At 33.3% G+C, this 23,219-nt stretch overlaps 1 protein-coding gene across 9 annotated transcripts in view; it reads right to left on the bottom strand.

Annotated features, from left to right (window-relative positions):
- Positions 1-13,450: 13,450 nt before the first annotated feature.
- The window catches only part of LOC125063785 (poly(rC)-binding protein 3), a 114,920-nt gene continuing 105,151 nt past the window's right edge, over positions 13,451-23,219 (bottom strand). For 4 of the 9 annotated variants that reach the window (XM_047670418.1, XM_047670417.1, XM_047670415.1 and 1 more), the window contains 5 exons: positions 22,859-22,975; positions 21,475-21,568; positions 20,974-21,098; positions 20,434-20,588; positions 17,616-19,884 (listed from right to left, as the gene is read on the bottom strand). In XM_047670418.1, the coding sequence (XP_047526374.1) occupies positions 19,605-19,884; positions 20,434-20,588; positions 20,974-21,098; positions 21,475-21,568; positions 22,859-22,975 (771 nt within the window). In that variant the 3' untranslated portion in view covers positions 17,616-19,604. Of the gene's footprint in view, positions 17,276-17,615; positions 19,885-20,433; positions 20,589-20,973; positions 21,099-21,474; positions 21,569-22,858; positions 22,976-23,219 lie in introns of those variants that run through there. The other 5 variants (XM_047670422.1, XM_047670419.1, XM_047670421.1 and 2 more) reach the window with 5 other exon arrangements.

Raw genomic sequence — 23,219 nt, forward strand, 5'->3', positions numbered from 1 at the left:
CCCTTTTTGGGCGTCCCGCAAGCTCGTTTGCCCCCCTATTATATATAAAAAAATACTTATGTTTTCTGTTTCATGTATATTGTTTATTTTATATTTTGGCTTTGTATATTGTTTAAGTGTTTTGTTTTATAATATGTATGTTAGGTGTAATATTACTAATAAATAAATAAACAACAGCGAAGGTTTGCCTTTATAAGTTTTCTCGTGTTATTGAAATTTTACAACGAATGATCATCCAAATGCACATAATTAATGAAATATTTAAACGTTTAGGGTTGACCTCAACATCTCTGACCTCAACTCTACAAAACATATACTATGAATGTAACCAGTAGATTGAAGATATATACAGCTAGGCTGAGCTTAGTCATTCGGCCGGTTTACTGCGATGATTTAGGACTTAAATGTGATGACACTTGAAGAAGCGTGTAATACTAATGTGAAAACGCGTAATTTGTCACGCTGGTGAGTATGTCGGGAGTGTGACCAGTTGTGGAGTGACGCGACACGACCGCGTCTTCTCGGTCACGGACGCTAGCCAACTTGGCAACATTGCATGGCTAATTTTATCGATCTCTCATTGCTTTTTTACAATGTCAATTTTTGTATTTAGGAAATTGCGTTCATTTTAATGTAACAGTTTTTAAAATTTACTTTGCTTTGCTTTATTAATTAATCCATACAATTATTGTTTAGTTAACATTTCTTAGTACAAGTATTAGTTGTGTTAGTATAAGTTCTAATATTAAGGATAGTTTAGTTAGTGTTGTTTGTAGGCCTCATTTAAGGGTAAATGCCTCCCCCATATTTTTCCATTTCTCTTTCTCTTGAGTAACATTCATACACTTTTCAGTCCATTTTGTTGTTTCAAGTGTCCAATAGTTTTCACCCGTGATAAATGTTTTGAAATTCAGTTAAATGACACGCTATTGTTCTATAGATCTCGTGCTTAAGCTTCATAGTGTATATGTTTGATAGATATTTATACAATAATACAACATTTAAAATAAATTCCACAGATTTACTTGATATTGTTCATCTACCCCTTACACGCGGATGGCAATTTTTTTATATTTTATATTAAGGTATCACGCAAGCATGCAAGATTTATACGTACATAACGAATGACAGAAAATGATTTGTCATAGCCTCTCTGCCCTAGATAGCACCTTCGAACATGCCGGAAAATGAATAGTAGGTCGATATTTCGATAACAATCATTTGCGCTCCGTGCCAAATTTCCTATGAATAAATAAGTAATAATAAATAATAGTCAAATTTCAGGATGACATATCTGCGAGAACGTATATCTTGTTTAATATGAATAAAAAAAAACTATAAGCTTTCGACAAATTTAATACAAAGGTGAAATCAACAAATTAAGGACTAGAATGACAATAGTTTTGTATTCATACGCTTATTTAGCTATTAAATACGTACTTAATATATATATAAATAACTCACATCTGTTGGAATTAATATTTTTCTTTATTGCCTTTGATATTTAGATGATTATCCTTCTAAACAATGACGTCATTGTATTTCATTGTTTTTATAAATGTAAGATATGCCGGTTTTCTCAGTTTTTTCAGTCAGGTCGAGAGGATAGAAATAAAAATGTAATTGTTCGTATAAACAGTGTTTATATTCTTTCTACGGGAAAGGATATTAATTTATGTAAAAAATGTCTCATGTTACACAGGATTTTTTATACATTTTTAATTTAACATTACGAGCCTAAATTAAGACTAATAGGTATGTAATTTAAAACTAATTTACTAAAAAGGATATTTAACATAAGAAAGTATCCAATAACACTACTATCAGTCTCTACTAAGGGAAGTATTTTGTGTTTTAGGTTAAATAATTTTGAAATTTGAACCTTATTAGGGTTTTTATGTCAAAATGCTACAATCAAAGGTGATTACAAATATAACTAAAGTTTATCGAAAGAGATGTCATTTAGCAGTAATGTGCGTTATATTTATTTAAATAATAGTTGTAATGTAAAAATAATGTATGCACTATTTTAACTTATCCGCGCAATTCTCTTAAAATGATGTTCACAGTTATCGCTCTTACCAATGTATAGATTAGTTTTAATATTTATCATACAATAAATCATTATAAACTACTAAGCTCAAAACTATCAAACATGTTATGTATCAACATATTATGCTTAAAAAGCTATTAAATGGAAGTGTGGTTGAGCAAAATTGCATTGACCCTGATTATGCATAAAGTCACTTAAGCGAAGTAATACCCAGCAGCAAATATAAACGTTAAGCTGTACCAAATAACATTTCAACGGATCACTAAAATATTATGCAGAAGCACTTAATTTACATAAATATTGAAATTAAGGAAATAAATACCAACTCCGGGGAAATAAATACAGATAATGCAACTTTCTCTACAGCTGTGATACTTTTTGACATTCAACACCTTTTGTCTTCAGTCACCGTGACCACGCACGCTGTAAAGCACGCGAAACGTCGGATAAATTTAAAATTATGTCAAATAATTGTAAATTTATAATAATACATAACTTTAATCCGGTAAAACCTTTTTTCTTTAAATTTGTACATTAGTCAAATTTTTAGTAGACTGCGGTAAAATTTTCAAAGAAAATCTTCGATGAATTGATTAAAGCGTCTAATTAATTACAAAAAAATGTTGAAGTGGAAGTGGGCGGGGCACAGGAAGAATAGAAAAGGGGAACTAGAAAGTAAGAAACTTGTGCCCCAGGTACAATAAACGCAAAAGAGGAAGACAATTTAGAAAATGGATAGATCAGGTTAAGAAAACAGCAGTTGGTACATGGCAGAGAGTGGCAGAGTGTAGTCACACAGTAATTTAAACAGAAACGATATGTTAGAAATATAAATGTGTTTCATTGTAAAAGTATTTGAATGAAAAGGCTATTATTATTATAAATTAATTTTAAACACGATGTCATTGATCTTATATGTTTACACATTCATAAGCTACGCCTGCACACGTCATCATAATTTCATTAGTTCAGCTATTTAATGGCTCCACGAGGGATTAATAATTCATATTTCATTGATTGCCAAATTAGGAATGTTTAGCGTGTCATTCCAACTTAGTTACTTAAAAAGTATAAACAATATCACTCCCTCAACTTCGTGAGATAATATAATACATCAAAGATCCCTTGCAAAAAAATAATATACCTTGCTAAGATCGTGCGCTTGTTTTTATAAAGATAATAAATATTATTCACACTACAACAGAAATACGCGGGTAAAATATTTACGTCCATTTCTGACCACGTTTCTCGAAACTTACTGACTTTTGACGTGACTCGAAACGTTCTGTTATATAAATAAAATAATTAAATGTGTTGTCATATTTACTAAATAAGCTGTACTAAAATAAAATAAACATTGATTAATATAGCCAGACACGAAATGTTTGGCTATTGCTTTTAAAATGGGCGTTAACATCTTAAAACACGCGGTGTTCGGGTAAATTACTGCAAGAATGTGAAATACATCGGTAAAAATACATTCCCTTTACTTCTACTATGGCTAAGTTTCCGGCGATAAAATAGTGAAATGTAATAAAGAACTGCGTCATTTTATAGCTAAAAAACTTTAAATACACATAGATAGTTTTGGTTTACTCAGGTAACAATATTTGAAGGTATTTATTTGTATTTTAAGTCTATCTCGGTTTAAACTTCAAAAGTACGCAGAAAATAAAATATGTAAAAAAACAATCGCAATATCCACCACAATCACCACCAACAACAACGTATTAAGGTCTGGTCCTCAGATTTCTGTAACTCTGTAGGTGATCAACTTTCTGTGCTAGACATACACCGTCGACTTTTTGAGTTTAAGGCATGCCGGTTTCCTTACGATATTTTCCTTCATCGTACGAGCGAGTGTTTAATGCGACCATAGATACAAAGTATGTTAGTACACAGCCGGGATCGAGCCCACGACCTCAGGGATGCATTCTAAAGCCACTAGGCCAATACTGTTCGAATAAAGTATATACTAAAGTAAAATCAATCAATTCATCATTATTACTGTTTAACTATTTGTATCTTCCCACACCAGGGTAGCGGAATCCTACTTTACGAGTCACACAGTATATGTGGCTTATAAATGTTATTCTGTTATTGTAGATAACGAGCACTCGCAACGACGCGACGCAAATCTGTATTTAAAATGGTAGTTTTGTAGAAGATATCTAAGAATATATATAGATATATATAGAAGTCTATGGTGCTTATTTTGTCGGTATTCCAATCGACTAATGTTAGAAGAATAATGCGACTGCATCTAAACGACAAAGTGGCCAGTGTGAAATTTCCTTAACTTTTTAATCTCTGGTAACATTTTTGTGACTATAGCTATTACAACTATGAAACATTTGCATACTCCATTTAGGTCTACGTCAGTAAAGGTGTATGAATTATTTATAGCTTGATTCGACCTAAATACCAGAGTCGCCAGAATGGCTATGAAAGCCTGTGCCTAATATATTCTATTGATCTGTTGTCCATTACACACTTACTGGATAGGAATTTTAAAATTAAAACCGGTGTTTATTCGCCGTTACCAATATCAATTTGCTTGATTATACCTGTGGATAATAATTACAAGGGAAATAAGTTCTATAAATATGTTCCGATAATTGTATTATATCAAAGTTGTTGCGACCTGGTATCTAAAAACAGTATCAATTTCCTAAAAACTTTCAAATATTGGGCATCGATATACCCATGTAATTTACAAAATGTTTGAGAAAAAAATGTAATAACAAAATTTTAATAACGCTGAATTTTTTCTCAAATTTGTTGTTTATATTCAATATTAATCATTTAGTAATCTTAATAAGTATCTAATATAAGCACCGAGTGTAAATTGCTAATAGTTTGTTAGACGTATATTTCCCCACACTTAATTGCCGGCAACGTTTCAGTAGCCATATTTCTCCCTGCGGAAATACGCCGAAATAAGGCAAATAATGTTTTTCGCTTCATTTTGTTAATATATCTGAACGATTATTAAGTATACATATAGTAGGTATGTAAGGTTTTAAGGTACCAAACTTTAATTTTATACATGTTGTGGTTTATGGTAGAATTGGTAAGTTCATCATGTGACTAAATTGTTAAACCATTTTAGTGTGACTATTTTAATATTTCATGAAATACAATTGAATAGAAATATCAAGTGTACGAGTTATTAACTTTCAGAGATATACAATAATTAATCTCTGGCTTAAAATGAAGTTTTTCGAAGATGTCAGAATATGCTATTGTATATTTTGATAGCATTAATAAAGAAACAAAGGCAAATATTGTACACATAAAGTGAACCTTGTAGCAATTTGGTATGATATACACGTACGAGCCACACTAAGGAGCTTATGAGCAACTAAGCCCCGAGCTACGAACAAAGATAGTATCGAGCGAAGCTGTGAAGGTGCTATATGTTCTAACATTGGTATAAATATTTGAGTGAAAATATATTGAAAATATAAATTTTAATGATACCGAAAGATTGATAGAATGTACATTAGTAAAATGAAGCATATAATACACAAGTACAGACTATAACACATCTTACCTACACTACCCTTTAAGGCTAAAAATGTTACTGTCCAATAGAGAATATAATTAAAAATTCGAAATTTAAAAAATCATGGTCTTGTACGTAATGTTTTACTTACACACCGTCTCAACATCTAATCTATGCATAGCTGTAGATTTCCAGTCTTGATTGTTTTTGAATATCTTGTCAAAAATTGACTATAAACGATTCTAATATCAAAAGGCAGAAGGGAATTTATATTTTTAGATTTTCTCGTGTTTCGTTAGATGGAACGATTTTGAGAGAACCAATATAGGGCAGAGCGCTTCGATGGTCAATTTAATCTTTTTGTTCGAACCAACTACGGGTGAAAATTGTAAGCGCAACCGATTTCGAAATCTCGCCCGTTACATAATATGAATAAAGCACAAAATCTTATACTGCTTACTGTAAATATTATTTATTTCTATTCCAACCTTGTCTAGTATTAAATACTCGTATCATAAAAAAGTAAAAATACTTTAAGTACTTGAAATTTTAGTTCTAATTTGGAAATTTAAAAATAGCCTTAAAAGGCTATGGAGCACATTTATACAAATGTGTGTATAACTTTACATATACTATACAATTTGAGATCGGTCATGCTGTTTTCCTTTAATACTTAAATACTACGTAGGGAAAAACTTTCATTCGCCTATTAATACATAGTACTTATATGTAAAGTAATATCGGTAAACCCAACTACTGTTAATAGGTTGTCCATGTATTAACATAATAAGCTCTTCGCTACGATCAACTACAAATATTGATTTGCTCGTAGCAAAAGGTCTACGAGGCACGCGGACTACGAAAGCGTTGCCACTTAAAGCCGTCTAAGCTTCGACCGACTTCACGGCGCTACGCCACCACCTACGCCGAGTTTTAAGATGGGACTAACAATTCTACCCAAACATACAAAACATTTACGTTGGAAGAAGTATTTATAAACGTACGATTACCCTCAAATACTGTATGTTTTGTCATTATTAATCTTGTGGTTAATTAACTATTTGAGACTCATAGAACGTTCGGGGCTTTAATTATATCAATATTAAGTCCTTTTTTTATCGTCGTATGAAAATTAAGTTTAATAAAATAATTTACAATTTACGATTATTCTAAATTCGTCATTGAAAGTGTGGACAAGTCAGAAAAATATGTATTTGGAGTTTGGAAAGGACGGTAAGAATACCTAGATACTAAGATTACTGACAGACAGACAAACGTATACTTAGATTTGTGTCTGCATACATATTACTAAAACAATGTAATTACTAAAACTTTTACAAAAAAGGAAAAAACACACAAGTAGAATTTTATTCCTATTCCATACCATGTTAGTAGTAAACTAGTTCTTATTCGCTTTTATTTGCAGAAATGCTGTTGTTATAATGCAATGTATTTCAGCATCTCAAGTTCTCAAAGTTTTAACAATGAAAACTTCCCGGCCTCCTTTTTTTTGTTAGGGGTTTCCACTGAGTTAACCCGTGACAACCTGGCATTATAATTAAAACTTCATCGACATCAAGCCGTATTTATCTTTAAAATATCAACAAATTGATCTTAAAAAAAAGTATATTTTGGTAATAATTAACTATTTTATTCTTAATATGTTTTTTATTAGTTGTACCTTTTAATTAAACATTTCATAATTTTTACTATAATAATTACAAAAACATTACCATTTTTTATTATATCTGTTAAGTAAAAGTAAAGTTTTAAAATATCTCACAAAAGCTATTGACCACAAATTAATCTCGCGTCTATGTTACCAGATTCACTGAATATGGGAAGCTGAGAGGATAAAGACTACTGTACTGTACCTGGGGATCTAAAAAACGCTTCTAAGTGCTTAAAATAGGAATACATGATTGTCAAACATTACCTACTAAAATAAGAGTTTTGGAAATACCATCCCTAATGGATGATGAAAGGTTGTAAAAAAAGAATCGTGTAAAGTCACATTACAGAACTGAAGCTTTTTGTTAAAATATTTGCCTGTCACATATTATGAAACAATTAAATAGAATATACATTCTCCACTAACCTTGGCATTGGCACAAACAATTGAGAAGACGAAACGTGCTCAAGTTTTAACAAACACACACATTGGCCAAATATAGACTTTAATTCTTACAATGCATCTCAAGGTCCGTTTAAAATGTCTTTCTGAACCACGACAGTCTCATTACACGATTGTTAACTTACCTTTGTTGAATTTAAAAATAGAACTAATGAATTACTTAAGAATGGGTTTCTTAATAGTCTAAAAAAATATTTTATAAAAGTAGTAATACCATATTTTTAATAACAGGCAATAATTTTTTATATGAAAAACAAACCTTAGCGTTTAGCATTCAGTTCAATTATATACTTGACATGGACAATATTGATTCTGTCATTCGTTTATACACTCGACTGGTGCATAGAATAGACTGCAGTCGAGATCTCTATGCACATTTGAGTACATTCCTCGTTGTACTTAATTGCATCGTTAAGGTATGACGTCAACGGGTCATTGTACTTATGTGATTTTCTTTGAAATGGAATAGTCGTGATTGCTTTTTATACAAACAAAATATTTATTAATACTTGTTTTTGTCTATTATTTATAAAAGTAATAATTAAGAAATCAGAGAAAGTTGGCGTTTCATAGTCACTAAAAACTCGAATAAAATTGAGTTGCGATGCGATATACATAGATATATTAATATTTAACTTATATTTATTCAATGAACGTATTTACAATTTAAATACCATAAACATAAATTGTTTTATTGTTAATTATTTTTTACCTGTCTACTTGTGAAAAGCTACTGTTAAATATGGAAAACGAAAATAAATAAAGTGTTTAATCAAATAAGTTAAAATAAATAAACGATAGATCTAGTGACTAGACAAATTTACTAAACATTTTTGTCGACCGGTGTTTGCTACAAACTATTTTTAGATTGAAAATTTAAACGCTATTTTTACTTGTTTATTTTCCTAACGTTTCGAAGCCTTCCAAACGGGCGTGTTTTCATTTAAATGTATGATACTCACGTAAACAAAAGACAATATTGTTATGACGTCTGAATTATATACCGCTAAAACGCTTTTATCATTATGGAATTTCTCATGATTAAAAAAATACGGAATACTTAAGTCCTTGGCCTACATATTTGTTAAAAGCTTTTGTTTTGTTATGCTCAGTAGTTCGGTAAGGCTTTGATCATCTCTGATAATCCACATGATGGATTAACGTCCTTGGAATCAGACCTAAACAGTTACAACTAGTATAGTTGGTATTTTATGAATGTTTTAATTAAAAATAATGATTAATTGCCATAAACTGATTACATACAACACATGTATCCCATTTATAAATCAAAATCACTTCTTACATTACATTAGGGTTATCTGGAAGAGCTCGCTCAATAGATGAATAAATGCCGCCCGTTGCACTGCGATAAAGTGTGAATAAAATAAAGAATCAACTATAAAAATAATATTTCTATGGCTAAAGATGTGCTTGACTTTGATGTAAAAATGATTAAAAAACAGTTTTTCTACTGCATCTGAATTTTTAATCTAAAATAGATGACTATATGAGTCTTAATATATAAAAAAATAGCTTATATTCACAAATCCAGATAAGAATGTTCCGACAATTTTGAATCCACACACGGAAAGTAACGTTAGCAATTTATACTACAACAAGTTCTATGCCAGTCAAACGCACGTCCTAGGCCGAGTTCATTTATAGACGTCTATTTATTTGGCAACTTTATTTATAAATGTAATGAAGGTGACTAAATCAATGCAAAAATATTCAAGAGTAAGGAACTAAGGAATTCCGCTTCCCCGACTCAGACCTATAAATTGTTTATTATATTTCCAACAAACGGCTTTGATGTCAAGTAGAAATGTTTGAATTTACTCCGCATAATATTAACTTGGACGAGATATACAGAGCATTACATTAATTATGATGTAACGGAGTGCAGTTATGTCTTTAACGAGAATATGACACTTTACTCGAAGCGTATTCGTTTAAGCAGAGATTAATTAACGCGTTCAGCCCAGTTTTGGATTCGATTTTCGTGGCATGTTTCCAGTTTGGAGTGTTTGGCGATTTCTGGGTCGCAAAAAGTACGATTATGAACTATCTCCATAGTATTTAAACACATCCTATTCCCGAGAAATACATTTCCGTTAGGAAAGTATTCGAATGAATCTGATTGGAAATAATCGTGAATCTAAAAGCATTTTAACCGCCGCAGCTTTTGTTTTTAACTTTAACTACAAACTCGACTTGGAAAAAACAACTTGATGTGTATTTTTCATCCAAGTTTTGATTAATAACGTTATATTTCAACATTCTGTAATAATATTTGTAATTTAAGTAAAGGCATGACGTCTTTCATTTTGTATTATTCAGCTAACCAGTATTCGCATCAATATTGAATTCCCAATGGAATAACATCATGCAAGTTCAGCTAACAAGCATTTTTGTAAAATGAAATTAAAATAATCTGTGCAAATTTAGAAATCAGAAAACTTGCTCTCCACGACGAATATCTAAATACGTAATTTAAAATTATAACGTATTTTTGAGATTTTTCTAGCGTAAAATGTGTGATTAACGATGTGGTTATTAGACTAAGAGGCGTAATGTTTTTGGATTAATAGCTTTTACGGAAGTGGTAAGCAAGTTTAGATTCTTCTAAAATACTTTGTAATTGTACGATTCATGTCTTACGCACGTGTAAGCATGAGCGTAAGTACAAAGACAATTAAAGTAATTAAATTGTCTTTGATACGGAAACACAAATGTATTGAGTGGATAGAGATATGATTAGAAGCAATTTTTTTTACTGACACAATAGTTCTTTAGTAAGAATTTGTTTTTATTAGAGAACTTAGTAATCACTTTCCGTTAACTTGTGTTTTAGGTGTGATAAAATGAGATAGACTGTTGCTTTAAGAAAATTATAGTCGATGGGTTTTAATTTACCTTATCTATACGACGGTCAAGTTTAGCTTTTTAATTCTGACTTTTATATTGAAAGCTCTGTAACTCCTATTTTAAAACATACTTCAGAAACATTGGGTTCACATATAGAATGTATCATTGGTCCCTGGGCGGACGTACCTAATGTTACCATACACTATCAGCTATCCACCATACCTTAACCGGCTTTCTCTTACCTTACATTAAGGCATTTTTATAATTTAAAAACGTTCCGAAGATACTGAGTAGGGATACCCTAACCAGTATCTTCTTTCTTCATTTTTTTACGATTTCATTTAGTACATTCTTGTATGTTCTGTCCCATATAACTATCTTAATTAGGAGATATCAGGAATATGCATACTAAAATGGGTTTGACCAATACATTGGATTGTATAAAATGAAATGTCACAAATAATAGTAGTCTTTTAGTACTTATAATATTTTTGTACGTTGCGCTCGTTAACTAATGCTGCAATCGTAAAAACTAGAATGGTAGATTATGTGCAGATGTATGAAATAGCTACTACACTCACACATCATAAAATTTTCTCACGGTAATTACAAATTTATAATGGTCATACTGCCGTTGAAGCTAAAAATAGTTTTTAAAATGTCAATTTATAATTTGGTCTATTGTAAACGAGAAGTGTCTTCATAAAAATCTTTTCAATTAGATAATTATTTGTGACCCAATTCTTTGAGGATATTTGACGTAGTCTTTTGGCCTGAGCCCAATTTTTGTACAAAACAGAATTTATAGTTTATTGTCAATAGATACGAAAGAATCGTGTTATGAGGATTGGAAGTGGTGGTTAAATGTGAACTATAAATAGTCATGTTGATGTAAAACTTATTTTATGGATCCACAACTTTCTACCAAATATTCTTAGAAAAGCTTTTTAATTTTATTTTACTATACTAACTCGAGACAATACGAAAGTATTTAATTAGTTATTATTTTAGATTATGGATTCCTAATTTCAAAAATTTGTCATTTTATTGTAAAGATTGCAAAAGGACTCTTTTACCTCCAACTCTTTTAATAAAAATAAGGTAGATATTTCAATTTAATTGCTTTACTTAAATTTAAAGTAGGAAGATTCTAAACTTTACCTTTGCCGCTCCTACCGCAGTATCGATCCTTGGTACCACCAGCGCGGTCCCACCGGACACGTCTACCAGCTTACAAGCAAACGGAAACAAAATAACACGAACACTTTCAGTCCACACTAATATTACCGGCAAAATACACAGCAGTTTTCACAATATATTTTTTTCATAAAAAAAATAACTTGAGAAAAATATTTTTTTGTTGAAACCAAAGGTCGCGAAAACTTTAGGCAAAATTACGTTAATCCATTCCTTCGGCACACGGAACGAAAGTTTCAGCGTAACGTTTGAAAGCAAGTACGCTTTGTTACGCAACTCACTGCATCGTCAGGCCGCCAGGGGGCAGCGCTCGCCGAGTGGCGCAGTGGCGGGCATGCGCACTACGCTACTGGCCCAATACAATTCTTTTGTTCGTGTCCTTTTTATGTTTTAGGTAAATAATATATTGTATTAACATCTAAATGGCTTTTCTTGTCTAGAATTCTTACAAGTTTAATTTTATGTCTTGGGTGCGGGTCAGATTTGTCTTTTATTTTACGATGTTGTAAAGATTTCATTGAATGATTTTTATGGGTGATTTATACAATTATTTTCAAGATGTCTTGGTCATGTCTATGTAGGCTGCAATTGCTTTAGCTTCGACATCAAAAACAGTAATTCAATGACATAATAATTAACTATATTGACTGTATTCTTTTAAAACCACTCACATATTTTAAGTGATTGATTACCAAACGTTATTTTTTATACATTCATGTTGTAGATACTTTTATTCTTATATGGTTTTAAATAGAACTTACGTAACAAAAGGTTAATGCCTTATATCTGAGTCTACCTACTTTATATGGGAGATAGAAAGTCAATAAGGGAGCGTGCCAGAACGGAGACCTTGCGTGAATAAAGGCAACGGCAGGCGACTTCAGGCTTTGACCTCGTGCCTTTCAGCTAGAATCATTCACCTATAAAATCGATGGTACCATGACGCAATTTAACCAACAACATAGAAAGACGACTTTAATTTTTATTGTGTATTAAAATTTATTAGGTATATGTATACCGTCAACAGCCAACAAATGGTCTTCAGCCGTCTAAACAAAAATTATTTACAAGTCTTATATAGTAAGTAGGTTACGTTTGTGACTGCTTCTGCGCAGTCCAAAGATAACAGTAGCCTTTTTGAATGTTCAGTTTATGTCTGCATCAAAATGCATTGAGTGGTGTGGGAATCGTAAACTTATATTCGTTGCGATCATTACGAAAGAATATCTATCAACTTAAAAATTATTTTAGATGGCCTTAACTTTTAAAATCAAATTAATAATGGAATGCAATAGTGCGCATGTGGTACTCTGATATTTTTAAGGCAAGTAAGAGATGTCTTCTGAGACTACCAATCGAAATAATTATTCATTTCACATATTGAATACGTTGGAAGAGATTCCGATGAGGGCGCTCGTTGTACTCATATTTGATTTTCTAGTTGAAATTGTATCAGTTTTCTTGTTTAATGTTTTATTCTGTATACAATAGGTCGTTCATATATAAATTTCACTATAAAGTGACACTTATTCACTTTATAGTGAAATTTATATATACTTACCTGGCAAGAAATTTGCATGGACTAGCCTAGAAACTTAATAAATTATTTTCTCAAACTTCTGGCGACAAAAGGCTACTACTATTTAAAAGTTATAAATTAATTTTAGGGAATAATGAAAAGAAAACCTCATTTTATTTATGTACACACTTTATTGAAATAACATAATGAAAACAAACAATATGTGAATGACAGTATACTGTAACCGTACGTACAACATTTATAATTATTATAAACATTAATCAATTCACAAAACGATTAGATATGTCGACAATTACATTGATATTTAATAAAGATATGACAAGTGAACATCGATTGCACTAGAAAAGAAGAATCTACGTTAAGTGAGTGTATTATTAATGATGCATTTAACAAACGAATAACAATTAGTAACCGTTTTACTAACTGTTAACCGTTTTAAATGCACGATAAGATAGTTGCATAGTAGATGAATCTTTTCAAATATAAGTTGTATGTTGTGGGCTTTAAAAAATAAACGCATTCAAATACTGTTCTCAAATTGGATTGTGATAAATGCTTATCTAAATAGCCGGAGCATAGATTGAGTTAATTTGACATTCTTAAATATACTCAGTCATTTTTAATTCTATTTGTAAAAGAAAATACGACACAGCCCACTAAACACAAACTTCTCAGTGTACAAGCCTGTGATACGGCTCTTACGCCTTGAAAGTAAAATTGTTAATGTTGAGGGATTTTAGAATTGTTATTACCCTGAAACTACGTTTTGGTGAATTGTCAAGTGTTATCGTGATATAAAGCGAATATTTTGAATATTGTATAATACATAACAAATTACACAACCCTCTTATACCCAAACACATTGTAAAATATTATTATTTTTATATATACTCTGCAATGCAAAATTATCCTAAGTTTTTATTACCCAGCAACACAAACTCGAGAGAAGACGAGAAACGGTGCATTATAAATTGAATGTGTCAACAGGATTTTAAAATAACAAATTTGCTAAAATTTAATTGCACTATTATACTATGGCGTTTGACCCTGTCTATAAGGCTAACTGAAACATTAAAAACACGAAATCTGCGTATAACCAAAGTTTGCAAGGTCTCATATCGATCAGAAATCAATTGTTACGAAAATAATCTGCATTAGTAGCTGTCAAGTCTTACAAGTTGTTAGTAAACTAAATCTAAGTGAGCAATATTAAACTCCTTCATACCACAACTATGTATCTATAGCGTATACAACTATCCTTTATGGCTTGTGTCAAATATTACCAAAATAAAACGAACAAAACACGTTTAAATTCATGTGTGATCGCAACCACCAAACAAATACTTTTTGACGAAGTTGCCTAAATAAACATTTAAATAATTGAGCAAATCAAGAATAACTTTAACAATAACGAATAACAACTATTCTACTAAGATTATAAGTCATTGCTATATTATTGCAAACTATATTAACGTAATACACATCAAATTAACTATCACTATCAATATTTAATTCCATTGTACTAAATACACCATTTAACAACACCGAATTAAGTAACACGTGTCCCAAAGTGTTACACTTAAAATATTATGCTCTTGAAATATGTCGAATTATTGCTAGACACTATAACCACATAGGTCAAATAAGAATTGATTAAGAACATTCAATATTCACAAGCATGGCTGACGCAAAAAAATTGATCTAAACGAAAATTTAGCTAAAACAGGATCACCACAATCGATCATAATTCCCACATTTTCAATGTGTTTTCCAGCGTTTTTAAGAGACAGTAGTTTTCAATAGCAAGATTACAAGCTAATATAAGCATCCGAAACTACTGCTGGCTACTCTTACCTGACCAAACTTATAAACATTAACCTCGTGCACAAAAGTGCACACCATACACTTCATCACAGCTATAAATTTTCCTCTCTCTATTTACTTAGCTCTTCCTGTTAAAAATTTATTCTAGGGATTAAATTCTATTTATACCTGTGGTACCTTAATGTACGAAGCTCCATACATCGCCTTACTAGCAATTCTGTATATAATATAAATAATTGATTTCATCATTTTATTGCTAATGTAAAAACATGAAGCGAGAACGTGTATAGATAAAAACTTTGACGATAAACAAAAATAAACTTTAGACGTTTTCAAGAATTTAAATAAAATATAAATTTTGACTAGATTTGTTTTAAAATAAAAGTAATTTCTTTTTAAATTCATCAGACCAATTTGACTAGCACGAAACGACACAAATTCACAAACACCGACGTCACATTCAATCTTCAATTTCAGAGACATATTATTTGGCACAATTTGAGTACAAAATCACTTATCTAGTACAGAAATACTGAAGGGGAAGACGTAAGGGAGAAATATTAAAATGTCCGAGGGATATGTATTAAAAATGTTAGCCTAAATTGTACAATTCTTACAGCTAAAGTGCAAAATAATGTAATGTGGTTAAAAATAACCTTTCATAATTATATTATAATATGTAACCATCGACACTGCGATTTAATAAGAATAATTTAACATTATTTTGCTATGTATACGATTTTCAAATACCGTGTAGTTTTCAGCTACCCATTGTTTGGCACATTTATTTGTATGTGGCACTATGTTACATTGAAGGAGAGCTATACGACGTAAAACAAACGTGGTACACTTATATTAACACTATCCTAATATTTTTTTATGCTTTTCGCTTTTATTTATTTGAGAAATATATCGCTTACCGCTGAACTATCTACACTGTCGATCTATTAATATGAGCAGTCTGGAGAGGGTAATCGAATGAAAATAATTCTATAAATATAAACTAGTCGACAACTACTCTCAAGAATAATTTAGTATTTATGCACAACATTCATAATGTTTAAAAAAACTTCAACAATCTTTGGCTTTGATCCCTAAACCAATATTAAGTACGCTCGACTCTCATATTTCTCAGCCGATCCACGTCAAAGAGATCTTTATAATATCATGTAAGTAGTAAGTACGTTAGAAGACTATCACATTTAGCAACATAATTTTTACATAATCTAATGTCTTTTGTGATCATATACGATTAAAATGATATAATGTATGTCTTCTCTGTCTCCTCTTTTATTGTAAGTTTCTTAAAGGATTTGATCCCACCGGTTGCAATAACTGCGCCGCTATGTGTCAACGCAGCCGTTTGACATCTCACGGTGTGGCCAATACTGCGTCAAACTAGTTTACGCTAGTTAGACCACGATAAGTGGCCACATCGTGAGAATGTTGAGTGTAACACCTAAATTTGTAGGTTTACATTTATTTATATACAAATATTGTCTTTAACCCTCTCACTCTGTTCGCTATTCTAAGACTACGCTACATCAGCGGGTCCGAGGTCGATTCAACGCAACTATTCCTACGCCGACACTCGCTTTAGTATAAATTACCATTTTGAACATTATATTGCGATCTGCCTGTACCGACCGTAACCAAATAAATCCAGCCGTTAATTGAACTTGATCGCTTAAGTCCATAATAAATTCGATCAACTCAGCCATATCCCGATGTCGCTCCGTGACCGGTGAACGAGATACGTCATTCGCCGTTCACGGCTGGTCGTCAGTCATTCAAAATTTAAATATGTCAAAATCTAATCATCAAATTTTCTCTCGATAATCGATTCTATGACCGACACGTCGCCCTCCAATTAATTAAATAGTGGAGAATAAATATAAGAATATCTAAAATACTTATAAACTCGTAACAAATGTAAACATACATTCAGCTATTTGCCAATTGCTTCCCTTCAGAGATTGGTCGCGTCATTTGAAGAAGTATATCGGAGCCAGAGTCCCGTGGTGCTGGAGGTAGTACGCGCTGGGGCACTGGCTGCGGAGCCCCATTCAATGGATCGGAGCCTTCACAATGTGGTTCGGGGCGATGTAGTGGTAGCCGGGCAGGGGCAGGCCTGCTGTCTCCATCGTGATCCTGAAACGCCACATCACAATTAGAATCTCCGAGCCGCCTAGAAACATATCTCAATTTTTTTTTAAACTTTATTGGATGGATTGAGCCGGTATAGGAGTAATGTTTATAAAGATTATACTAGGACGCAAATTAAAATGTAAAGGAAACTTCTTACCGGGATATGGGTGATCCAGTGAGCTGAAGGATGGGTTCTCGGTGAACCAAAAGTCAGCGTTTCAGGTATCGCGGGAGGTGAGCCTGAGTAGGCAGGATATGGCTTGGGTCTTGAAGGAGACTTTACATTTAATATTACATATTAAACCTGCTTAATAAATTTAAATTAGGTAGAATAAAACACGAATACCTTTATGATTTTATTATGTACTTAAAACAAAAAACTGTCCTTAACGTTACTAGCGAGTAATACGATTTCCTGAAAATGTATGAAAATGTTTATTATCTTAAAAAATAACATGATTTTTTTTACAAAGTAAATTACAATAGCAGGCAAATGATCTGCTTTCCCACACTACAACTATTATTAAACAAGTTCGAATTGGACCTCGATTTTATGTTAGATCTAACTTATCAGATGACGTAAAGGCCAAGCGAGGGTGTATCTTTCTAGCGCTACGAGTCTAAACTACCCTCGTCTGCCTTCACCTCAAAAGAATACAAAACATTCCATACTAACACTACGAGAATCTTTCTTAAACACGATAAAAATTGAATGAGCTCAATTGTGCAAACACACGTAAAATCGAATAGACTATTAAGTGGATTTAAGAATTAAACGCTTATTGGTAATGACGAAATACACAAAGGCCAATCGAAATGCTAAAAATTGTTACCGTTCCGTATAATTTGTTCTAAAGAAAAAGTTTAGTATCTATTTAATTTGATTGGCTCTTGTAAATTTTGCTATTAAACTGGTAAACGGTTTAAAAAAACGATCGAATTTTACTGTAACCGAGGCGATCGCTTGTCTATGATTATTAAGACGATAAAAATATTTACGTCAATTATAAATATCAATCCACTACACTACTTAAAATATTTAGAGTCAACATGTCTGCAGTAGTCAAACCATACTTCTATTTGATGATTTTTTATATTCGTAGTCAAGAAAATATATACATTAATTTTGCATGTAAATATGAAATAAATAAGCTTAAGTTCATGAATCGATAATTTTTTCTTCATCAACCTTCATCTAATGAAGTATAGTTTGAAGTCGTAACCCTGTAGTTCGGTTTCATATAGACTCTTAAAGATTGGCTTCCACCGAAGATAAGAAGCATTACTTAACCTGGTGGTGGAAACCGACCCTAACGAATCAGCTGAGAGACGTTAATAATTTTCTAATGGATAACGGCAACATTCATTTTCACAAATGTTTGCCGAAAAAAATCTAACCGATTTCGGTCTTTTGTATGAAAGACCAATTTTTAATAGAAAAAACTTCCATTAGAAATATATTTTTAAAATGAATATATTAAAATTTACACGTCTCTCAGTACGGCTGTATACAATCAAACGTAAAGCGCTCTAAACTTTACAGCCTATAAGCTTTCCTTAAGAATACTACTACTATTGTCACAATCCCTAGTTATTGTTATTTTTTATTGAGATGCCAGGTAACACTAGTATTTAGTTTTGAAGTAAATCAATCTTAAAATAAGGACATCATTTAGTGTACGTTAGACGATGTTTCACGTACTATCGTGATTATTTTATAATAATCCTTTCAAAGTCTTTATTCTTAAAAACTAAAATATAAAAAAGAAATTTTGGTCCTTTCGGACACACACATCTTTGGATGAGTTCAGTTCTGATTTTGCCGCGTATTAGCGACGTAAACCATGACATAAGTCGATCTTTACAATGATGCTTTAAAGTATTTTAATTTAATTAGTCAGGAATATATTTTAACGTTTCCTTTGTAAAATAATCTGCTAATATCTATCAATCAATATAAGATCAACTTCGACCATAAATGATTTAAAGTTTTACATGTAGATTAGTGGTCAAAATATGTTCCTAACTATCACCCTAACAATCTCCATACCTAAGATTTCTAATAGGGACTGAATTTCTTTCTTTCTTTTGATGTTTTAGAGGGCTCGTCGTCCTTGCGCCTCGAGAGCTTGCTGTCAGCGGGTTTCACGGCCGGTCTAATGAGAGTATCAAATTATAGATATCGAAATTCGCGAAGACGCACCCCGCCCTTCGTTAACCCTATCTGTCCCGTATCAATCCTTCCCTATCTACTTTTAAGCCAATCGGAAAGGCATCGTCAGAGCGGGGCGCGCGTTCGCGGTCGGCTTTCCCGTCACCGCCTATGAGGGAGTTAGTAGGGGCTGTATTTGTTGCGCTCTTTGGAGGTCTTTGCGGGTTCGTCGTCCTGCCTGCGGTTGAACTTGTGCGAGCGATGCACGCCGGTGGTCTGCACGGGCGCGGGTCCGCCGGCCAGCAGGTCCGTGAGCCCGCCGAGCGCCGAAAGGGAGCTGAGGGCGCCCAGCGCCCCGCTCTTGCTTAGCAGTTGCGCGAGCGGGATGGCCGAGGCCAGAGGGCTAGCGGACCCGCTCGAACTCGACCCACCCTCGAGATTCGCCTTCTGCAGCTCCACACTGCGGGAGCGGGACAAGGATACCGTGACGGGACGCTTCGAATCGACTCCGACGCGAGACATTGTTAGGGAATTCGGATCTTCTCGTTTCATTTATTTTGTTATATGACGAACGCAAGTTGTACTTCATTTAACGCGATATAAGTACAGGAAGCGGAGTTGTAAAATAATAAACAGTAGCTAATGTTTTTTTGAGATACATATTATTGGACTGGACATTTGTTTCTAATAATAAGGAATGTGTGTAATTGCAACAAAGAAAAGCGGTTTAGTTTATGATAAAATCATTTATAGTAAAGATTCGCGTAAAACATAAAATGTATTTGACTAACGTTGTCTCGGATCAGATCTAAGCTTTATTCAGACCTCGAAACGCCCCAATAAAGGTACAGATAAAACAGGAATAATACAGGATATCTCAACCGTATATGGTGGACAAGGCATGTACAATTGTGGACGTGACCAGGTAAAAAATTCAAATGGATTTCCGGATGGAAATAATTCAAGGATAGTTATGTTATTAAAAATACTGAATACAAGTGGCACTTACCTCATATTGATGAGATACTGCGCTAGCGCCACTGAATCAGGGTTGCCAGTTATGGTAATTGTACGATCAGTGCTGCCACCCTCGCGCTCTTCACAGTTGGATATCCTGATCATTGCTCCGGATATTTGACGAATTTCAGCGATTTTAGTGCCACCCTGAAATTGTTTTCATATATCTTAGAGATCTATGTAAATAAAACTTTAACAAATACAAAATTAATTCAATTATCTACATATGACGTTTCAAGTGCTTTTCAACGATTTAGTCATACACTCTTTATAAAAATATGTTAGTCTAATTGCTCCGTTTTTACGACGACAACCCCTCTCTCTTTATCACAGCGTAAATACAATTTGACGGCAAGAGAAAAAAATTAGTTAGGAGTGGGAACTTTTGTTGGTATGTCCTTGATTACTACTCGACTAATATAATTAAATAATCTTGACTATGCGAGTGTTCTCTTGTTTATAAAATACAACGTAGAACGATATTATTATATATAGGACAAACATTTATTGAGCATTAAAATAAAAGAAATACCTTTCCAATAATGCAGCCGATTAGCTCATTTGGCACGGTCATTTCATGAGATTGCTGGTTAGTCGCGGGTTGATTACGACCCTGGTTGGACGTGCGTAGCTGCGATCCCGCTAGAGCTGCTAATGCTGCAATAACCATTTATAATATATGAAATATATTTGATAATAAAACAATTTTTTACTGGATTAAAGTTATGTATTTACAATTATTTTTCATAATTTTAAATTTAACCGACGTTTCGCGTGCTTTATAGCGTGCGTGGTCATGGTGACTGAAGACAAAAGGTGTTGAATGTCAAAGAGTATCACAGCTGTAGGAAAAAGTTGTATTATCTGTTTTTGTTTCCCCGGAGTTGGAATCGACTAAAAGATGGAGGTTGGTATTATTATAATGTTGATTTAGGCGGTTTGACTAAACCGTAATAATATTGTTTTAGTATCAGCAATATATCTTATATCTTTGTATTGAATTTACTACGAATTAGGATTTAAAAATGATTACCTGCTGGGTTTAAACCACCGGCGTTTCCTGGAGCCAATCCACCGAGACCGAGCGCTGCTAACCCCGCAAGTGGAGATTTGCCCAAACCCCCCATCTACAAATTAAATAAATCTCATTATTATACGAAACAACAGCCACTTCAGCTTGGCAAAAACCGTTTGGCCTGAAAATTTACAAGGAAATGCACCAGGTTTTACCAAGCTTGTAAATGTTTACAGCCCCAGCTGCTTGTTTTAATTTCTTCTGACATAGCCGGGATTGGATCGCTGGATAACAATACCTGTAGTACGCTTAAATCAGGTAATCTAACGTTTAATCGCTGCATACATCACCTGGGTTAACTATACTGTAGGAAAAGGTTCATTATGGACTATTGGACTAGGGCATCGTATTTTCGGTTTCAATATCACCAACCACATTGTGAGCCCAGGAATGGTGCTGCCCGATGTAAGCACCTTCAATAGGATAATGGCATATGATCACTAATAACGTAAAAAAATCGCATAACATCTCATGCGTTCACGAGGTTATCGTTTCAACAAAAATTAATGGACAAAGGTAAGACAACTAGGAGAGGTGCAAGTACGGGATGTTGATAATTATGATGATTACATAACCACAGCGCGCGTGAATTTTATAAACGTAAAAGCATTTATCACGGCGATGCCAGAAAACAAACAGATAAAGCTTACTGTGAATATATTCTATAAATAAGTTCTTATAATAATGTTTACGATGCTGAAAAAAACTAAGCCGTCTAAAGGATGGTACTAAATACAGGGCGAAGGGGTCGTGCAGTAATTTAGGGGACAGTATTCCTAAAAGCTTTGGATGACTAAACATACTATGGACCACATCACCGGGGTATCTATTTAGTTACAGGGGCAACGCTACAGGGGTCTCGATACCAAACATCCATTTGGTGGGTAACCGGGGCAGCACCAATCAAATTTGTCACTCAATGTTCTACACAACCTCATAGATCCTTTAGCATTAAATTGACAATACCCGTACATACAAGACATTAGGTACAGGCAGGGTTGTTTTAACGTGATAATCGACGCCTCAATGTTAAATATTTATGGATTATTCTAGAATGGGCGTCTGATTATCAACTCTACGCTGACGTCCTTACGAAAAAAAAGCAGATATGCCATGCTTATCAATGTATTCTTACACTTCTTGAATCTCTTTAATAACGTTAACCGTAAAATAACGTTAGACGGCGCAAATGATCATTAAAATATCTTGGCTTCCTTTAACTAATGAGGCATTGTTTTATTCTGGTCTTCTTTAGAAGAGTGGATCGATTCGTGGAACATCAGCGTAGGATCCGACGTAAGATGCGAGGTGGGGTCAAGGGTTCTATGAGGTCGCGACTCACAAGGTGGTCGTGCAGCGGCGGCGGCAGCAGGTGATGAGGCGGCAGGGCGCCCGCGAGAGGCGGCTTCATCTCCAGCAGGGGGAACACCGGCGCACACACCGCCTGACAATGCCCACACTAGCTAATCTTTTATATATACCCTTGCGCCCATCATAAGTGTTGCCTATGTACTCGACAAGGAAACACTATCATTCTTTAAATACACATAACTCTTTTGCACTAAATTAAGTACCTCCTATCTGTTGTATGTTTACCTGCCACCTACCCAAATCTTACTCGAACATTCCGACATTATTCATTAACGAACTAAAGCCGCAAATAGCTATTGAATGTTTACCACTTTTGCGTCATTATGGAAATA

This window comes from Pieris napi, chromosome 3 (genome assembly GCF_905475465.1).
Source record: "Pieris napi chromosome 3, ilPieNapi1.2, whole genome shotgun sequence".
Taxonomy (NCBI): Eukaryota; Metazoa; Arthropoda; class Insecta; order Lepidoptera; family Pieridae; genus Pieris; species Pieris napi.